Source organism: Coccinella septempunctata, chromosome 5, assembly GCF_907165205.1.
Source record: "Coccinella septempunctata chromosome 5, icCocSept1.1, whole genome shotgun sequence".
Taxonomy (NCBI): Eukaryota; Metazoa; Arthropoda; class Insecta; order Coleoptera; family Coccinellidae; genus Coccinella; species Coccinella septempunctata.
This window is the reverse complement of record NC_058193.1, coordinates 17706703-17714520: the sequence shown is the minus strand read 5'-3', so window position 1 is coordinate 17714520 and position 7818 is coordinate 17706703. Positions and strand designations below refer to the sequence as shown.

General features: G+C 32.6%; 1 protein-coding gene across 5 annotated transcripts in view; it reads left to right on the top strand.

The window, feature by feature from the left end:
• The first annotated feature begins 285 nt into the window (after positions 1 to 285).
• LOC123313248 (protein cappuccino-like) overlaps positions 286 to 7818 on the top strand; it is a 63729-nt gene continuing 56196 nt past the window's right edge. For 3 of the 5 annotated variants that reach the window (XM_044898037.1, XM_044898036.1, XM_044898039.1), the window contains exon 1: positions 286 to 1039. In XM_044898037.1, the coding sequence (XP_044753972.1) occupies positions 301 to 1039 (739 nt within the window). In that variant the 5' untranslated portion in view covers positions 286 to 300. Of the gene's footprint in view, positions 1040 to 4382; positions 4495 to 6735; positions 6810 to 7818 lie in introns of those variants that run through there. The other 2 variants (XM_044898040.1, XM_044898038.1) reach the window with 2 other exon arrangements.

The window sequence follows — 7818 nt, the reverse complement described above, 5'->3', positions numbered from 1 at the left end:
GCAACGATCGATCGGAGTAAACTGATGGCGCACTCGCAACTCAGTCCTACGTTCTAGGCCTCCAATGTCGTCGTCTTTTAACAAAATGTGATACAAATGTTCGTAAAAGCTCAAAAAGTAGGACAGCGGAACAAAATGTATGTAATTGATAGTATAATATTTATTGTTCTATAGGAAAATTTTGATCTGGAAAAAATATATATATTACCTATATAAATATACAGTGAATTTCCGGATCCTAGGAAATAAAGTAAAGCACTCCAATATTTGTACTGAAAGGAACGAAAATTCAGATCTATAATGGGTAACACTCAAGCAAATGAAGCCAAGCCAACAAAGATGGGAAAAAGTAAAGTTAAAGGCATGATGAAAATTCGTGGAAAGAAAAAGCAAGGCGAACTGAATTTCACAGAGCTTGTTCCGAAGGAAACTGCTGAAGAATTTGTAGAAGAAAATATATCGAAGGTAAATCCCAAAGAAATATTTGGCATACATTTCGAAACAGAAAAAGATACCGGGAAACCAGAAAAACCGGAAGAAGATGATACATTTAATAGCTTACAAGTAGAACAACCGAAAGCAACAGACTCCTGGTATTCAGCAGATGGAGTGAATGGAGAGAACATTTCAAAAATAGCAACTCCGTCAAGTGTCATATCTTCAGAATCCAACTTCATGGATGCTCCACAGTCCCCTGAAGATTACAACGAAACTATCACGGCCCAATCGAATTTTCACGCCAATGAGCCATCTGATAATTTTTTGCACAATCTAACCCTGAACAGTTTCAAGTTAAATGAATATCGAATGAAGCATGAAGAGGAGAAAAGCAAGAAATTAAACAAACTCGGCGTGTCCAAGACGAGTCAGATCAGTTTAGAATGCGATCCTCGAGAGTGTTTCGAAACAGGTGAAGTGCACGTGATAAGGAAAATGGAAAATGAATGGTGCAACTACGAGCAAATTGGGGAGGTCAGGGAGGAGAACAATGTTGTGCATGTAAACAAGAGGATGTCGGAATCTAACCTCAACATCACTGGTATGTTTATTTTCAAATTATTTTTTTTTAATAAAACTCATTGAGAGATTTGAGGAAAATTTTGTTGGGTAGAAATTATTAAATTCAATTAATCTTTCTTTGAAACAGTGCAACATTATTCATATTAATTATTTTCAGTTTCACGCACCTGTATTCATAGTTAAGCAAATCACTTTCATAAAGTTATTGATGACTTGATTCCTATAAGTCGCACTATTATTTTAATAAGTTCGAGGATTTTACTTCGATGTGAAGAACAATTGTTGCAAACTTATAAACTTTGGTTGAATTTTTTATGGTAGGTATATACGAATCTGTATAAAATACTAAGATTTAATGAAAATTGTGTATTGGGTCATGATTTTTAATTTTGAATTTTTTTCATCGAGCACAAATTAATAACGATCCCATGAAATTTGCACGGATTACTTTTCGTAAAATGTAGAATTCGAAAAACAAAATCTGTTCATCCACTCTCCACCTTGCTCGGGAACATCCGAAGATAAATTTGTGAAATTTGTCAAGACAACCGAAAATTTCCCAAATAATACTAGAAGTTCACACAATCTGGAAGAATGATATATTTGAATATTCCGTCTGGAACCTATTCTCGAAACGAATTGGGGTAAAGTTATCGCACATCATCAGGTTTATTTTTTGTTTTTGAATATCCAGATATTAAACACTTGTATATTGTGATATGAGCCCCTCTGAATTTTCAAATTTTAAAAATCTGTGTTGGTACCTAACTATTTTCAGTGTATTTGAGGTAATATTCCTGGCTTGTTTTGTGAAACATAAAGTTTTCGGGAGAACCTAATCTCTGGCCAAATATAATATTTACTCGAAACGTAAGATGTTGAGATTGTTAGTGTTTTATTATGAAAAAAGAAAAAGGTTACATGTAATTATATTTTTACGTCTTCCTTGAATAATTTCCTTCGAAATACAAAAATAATCCAACGCGCTCGAGAATGTCCTAGTGATTTTTGTTTTGTTTATCAAACGCCCACCCACTCTTTTTGTCAGGCCCAAATTCATATTTTCGGAAATACACTTTTCACCATGTAATGATATAATTTCAACTGAATATTATATTATATCTTGATAGGACACTGTGAAGTATGTATGGTGATATTGTTTTTTTTCATAAGTTTTTTTTCAGTCTGCGTGTATTGCGTCACCCTCTATACGAGGCTAATTTTCGGTAGATCTATTGTATACAGAGCGAATCTTTGACTCGTACAGATATTTTAACAGAAGATTCTTGAAATTAAATGAAACACTTTTTTCTTTACAATTTTCTGAGTCGGCTCGGCTTAAAAGATACATGTTGTTGAAAAATCATAAAAAAAAATTATTTTCAGGTCTATCTCACAAAAGGTTTCATAGAATGAAATGATTTTCGATAAATTCCATTTTTATTTATTTGATGAATTTTTTCGAACACAATCAGCCACGTCTTTCACTTTTCTCATTATGACCATTACTTACCATAAAAATACCAAAAATTCAAAGAACCCAACTCTTGAAACTAAGTTGAACGCTGACTAATGAACTAATGAATTTTGAAAAATAGAAGTATTTTTCATATTTCCTCGTATAATGCGGCGTTTTCGAATAATTTGATGTCAATTAAAAAGTATCTGTGAAACAACTATGTTTAAAAGAACCATAGATGTCACAGATTTAGCTTGTTATTCTGAAGGTAATTTTATTTTTCCAGGGGTGGCACAGCTCATTATGAAAACTTAAAATGGCTTTATTTTTTTATCACTACCGAATCGGAAAAAATGGTATACCTACTCAGAAAAAAAGTGTTTCTTTTGACCTCAAAAATCTACTGTTCGGGTCAAAGACTCACCCTGTATAATTGCATCAGAGTGTGGCCCGAGGTGGATGCCCAATTGGACTATTGTTTATAGAGAACGCATCAAAATTTTGTGCTGGGAAGTGTTGGGAAATGCTGGGAAAACAGCAATTACGAAATGCTTGGTGACTCTGTGACATCCGGAAACCACGGATGAAAATTAGAGTTCTATGTTTGGATAAATAATTTTCACAATTCATATATTTTTCATGGATTCCCGTCAATTCCAACAAAAAATTCTTTTGTTAAATTTCATGAAATTACGTAATTAAGATCAAAGATTAACTCTCTTCAAAAAGTATATGAGAATTATCAATCGATACATCAAATTTTAATTTTCTTTTGTAGTTTCCAGAAGTAACGGAGTAAATAAGCATAACTGTTTTACCTTATCCAAGTTTTTCCTTGATAACTTTGGAAGTTTTTATTTAAGGTGAAGGGAAGTAAATCCTTTTTTTTATATTGCACTGAAACTTGAGGGAAATCCATAATCGAACTTAAAACAGATTATATGATTTTCACGAAAATGATGATAGCGAAACACGTGTCAGAGTTGGCAAACACATTTTGGAAAAACCTTATAATCTGTTTTAAGTTCCTTTTTTTACGTAGAATCGACTGAAATAAGGAAAAATATAGATTGTTAGTCGAATATCATGAGATTTGATGAATTCGATTTGTCCAACTTGATATGATCTTCTCATAAACATCATGTACCCTTTCGGTCCAAAGAGCCAATAGTGTTATAATGTTACATTATAGCGGAATTGACAATAGTGAAGATTTTCTTGAAGAAATCTTTCCCCTCAGAAATATTCCAAAAAATTGTGACCTCCCGATTTCATCATATAATAACAATTCCAATAACTCGTAAGCCTTTGAGTTTTTATCCAAGGTAAGACACTGTGTTGAAATTGCCATTGAATCAGCACCATGCAAGGATATTATTGTGTGTGCCATTTGAAATAAAAAAGGAGAAGGCTGTCCGGTATAACTAAAAGCTGCCTCTGCAGCTTTTCAGCTATTCAGTCCTCTGCCTGAATATATTTTATGGAGAGAGTTCATAGTCGAAAAATACAACATGCAAATTTTCAGCACAAAATTGTGATCAGAGTTCTCTATAAACGTCAAATAGGCCGACCACAGTGGGATATCCTGTACCAATATGGTCCAAGATAGCCCCATTTATATTAATCTTACTTCAAATTCCTATTTTGGGCTCCCCTATTATTACTTACTCAATTTTTATTTAAAACTGTAATGTTATCTATATTATTCACTTCTAATGTCGAAGGAAATTCTCCTTTTATATTATATATTGAAAAATTCATATTGTCTTAAATGAGCTGTGCGCATTTATCTCTCCACAAATACTGTACTGTATACAAAATAATGATGAAAAATTTATAGCACACCGCAGAAGGATAAACTTGACAAACAAAAGTTTGGAATATTAAGCGTTGACCTGAGTGATTACATGATGATAAGGTTCGCATATTTATTTACCCAATTACAGCGTTAACTAGTCCATGTGTATAGGGCGAGTAGAATTTCAGTTCGGATTTGTTCTGTAACAATGCAGCAGGTTAGTCGAACCTAAATTGTGAACTTTTGTTAATTTTCACAATAATAGTGGTTAACTCATTGATTATTTGTCATTTCCATCGTGTTGTAAAAAACGATATTTTTTTTCGAATTCCTTTTCAGAATAGAAATAATAAGTGTAGATATACATTACGTGCCCTAATCTATCTACGTTGTGAAAAATTCTCTGTCGTGAAATCTCAAGGCCGAAAGTTAATTACATATCCCTCAACTGCCATATTTTTCACTCAACAACATTTCAGGAATATTTTCTTTATAGTTTCGCTTTCCGTCAAAATGTATGTATAAATACATAGAATCTTTTAAGAATATCTAAATATAAAATTGCTCCGAATCGAGAAAAATGAAGTATGTTTAATTCAATTAACTTTTAATGAAACAATCGAATGAGAACCACATTGTTGAAAATTTTAGCCATATGCTAGATGACATCACTAAGAATTTCACATGCTAACTCTGTTAGTTGAACAGGCATTGATTTTTCCATTCTCAGTTTATCATCCCGCCATTGTGAGATATACAGGGTGAGTCTTCGACTCGTACAAATATTTTAACAGTAGATTCTTGTGGTCAAAAACAACTCTTTTTTCTTATACAATTTGTTCCGATTCGGCCCTGATAAATAGATATAGCCAGATTAAACATATTATTAATTTATTTAATTCGAATATGTTCGAAAAGTCTGAACGTCGGTTTCAAAATATCAGGGTTACTATTAGAAATGTTAGAAGGGCAGATTTCAATTCAAAATAGCACTTCCTGAAACTTCATATTTGCTTATTGGCAAGCACTTTCGGCATGATTATAATTTTGGATTATTTTCATCAGAAAAAGATATGATACGTATGAAGAAAGCAAAACTATCCTGTATTAGATGTTGAAAAAGAATTAGTATGATTTAAAAGTTGGTATCTGAAGAAGAAAAAAATCAACTTTCAAATTCGTCTATGAAAAAGTTGATGTTAGAAATTAATTTTTCTTTTCTTCAATACCAAATTTTAAATCATACTTATTCTTCTTCAACATCTAATACAGGATAGTTTTGCTTTTTTCATACGTATCATATCTTTTTCTGATGAAAATAATCTAAAATTATAATCGAACCTGGGCAACGTAGAAAAAAATGTCGAAAAATGAAGTGAGGTGAGAAATTTTTTGAAAAACACAAGAACTCAAATATCTCGGAAACTGTTGATTTTTAGTTATCAATAAATATAGCTCACACTGGAAGTCTTCCTTCTGGGAAAATATTTCATTTGAATAGATCACCCTGTAAAAGCCAGTAAATGAAAGAAGTCGTGTTTCTGGCAGTTATAATTTAGATTAGAGACTTGTTTTATTGTTTTAACCTGGTTCAGTTGGAGATCCTAATCCTAATACCTAATCCTATTTATTCGCATCAAGAACTATTCCCATCTCTGGCGGCTGTGTAAAATCGAAATTATGTTAGTAATTGCCCATTCGGTAAGATTTTTAGGGGCGGAATACAGGTTGGCATTGGGAATAACTCTGACCCATTGACCTCGTTTCCATAAGATTCTATGCACAGACCGATTCTATTTTGATTTTCGTTTTGTTTGTTCATATATATTATGATCTGATCGAACAATTTTGAATGCTTATTGATCACTTGATCAGTTGTGAATGTGAGTAGGATTCCTTCAGTTAAATATTTTTTATTTCTATAAAGAAACCATAGAAATTGAGAAGTTTTATGGTATATTTACTAGATGCAGCTGCTTCTGAACTTTCAAGAACTGCTTCGCTTGGACAGAATTACATTCTGAGTAATGAATATTAGGTACAATCGAGCATTTCGAATATTTTTAAACATGACAATTATTATACACAAAAGGGCTATTTTGTATTTTTGCATTTCTCTGCCTACAAGAAAAATTTTTCGCGATTGATTTAGTAAAATATAAAGAAGGATGGAGGAAAAACAGACACTCTTTAAAATGAAAAGGGGGCAAGTGCGAATTAGTAATTAATTTCTTGCTATGATGACGGAGCGTCCATCTGTTATTCGAAATGGTCCATAAATATTCATTACCGCATTTCACTCTCGAATTTCAATGATGACCTTTTTCATCTAGGTTACGTATAGTACTCATTTGATAAGTCTTTCAATGTCGTAGCTAGAATTATTGAATCAACAGAGATAAGACCCCATTTACCATTCAATGATATGTTATCGCATCAACCCGAATGGGAGGTTTATTGATGATTTGTTTCATAAATCTAAACGTGTTTATTTGCAGTGTATTGTTATGATTTCCAGAAAAATTCATGAATGTATGTATCTATCATACGTTGTTTTCGATTATCTTCCAAAAAAATCACACAATTATACAGCGTGGATATTTGTATGTAATAACAAAAATGATACATAATACATTTTCAACATGTGACTATCCGGTCTCGATGATGGCGAATACTATTCAGAGGTATCATTCTGAGAAGTTGCACCTTGAATGCCTATCCAAATACCTGATATCTTTCAATCACGTAATTTTTTTATATTTTGAATCCTTCCTCTCATTATCATATGTCCAACAATTTTTTTATAGAAATGAGTTTTCTGCGAATAAGCTGATAAGAGTCCGTTATTGTTCAGTAGGTAAGTCCGTCCTTGACACAGTTAGCATCCTACGATGAACACATTTTCTGTTGAACCCTTCCAGTCTAGCTTTCAAAACTTGTAAGGAATACAGATCAAACATTATTTTACCATACACTGTCGTAATCTCAGTTTCAAACAGTCGTTACAGAAGAATTTTTGGAATGATCCCCCTACTTCAATTTCCAATACTTGACTATCCATTCATGAAAGAAGAATTTTTCAGTGGAAGCATTTGGATCGCGTACGTGGAACTGGAAGTACCTATATTGACATTCAAAAGACATGAATTCATGTCTTTCGACCTTCAGTTAGATAAAGCTGATATCGCTTTTTAGTAACCAATGTAGTGTCAGTGACAGCACTAAATCTGTTTTCAACTAAACAGCAAGATGGAAATGCTGCTTGAAATCTTTGAACAATCAAACATAATCCTAGTCATAGTAATGAAATTGGTTTAGGAAGCCAATATCCTTAGCAGGAATTTCCACTTCAATTTGAATTCGCCATTTCTTGTTTTTCTTCTTGTAACTGAGATAATCCTGCTCTTTACACAATCCATTGCCATTCATTCTTCAAACTCTAAGAACTCAGTTTGTTTTCCCTCTTTATGTACTAACCTTAGCTTTTGCAGAGGTCAAAAAATAAAAGAACACAACCATGGGATCTAACAATTTCACAGAG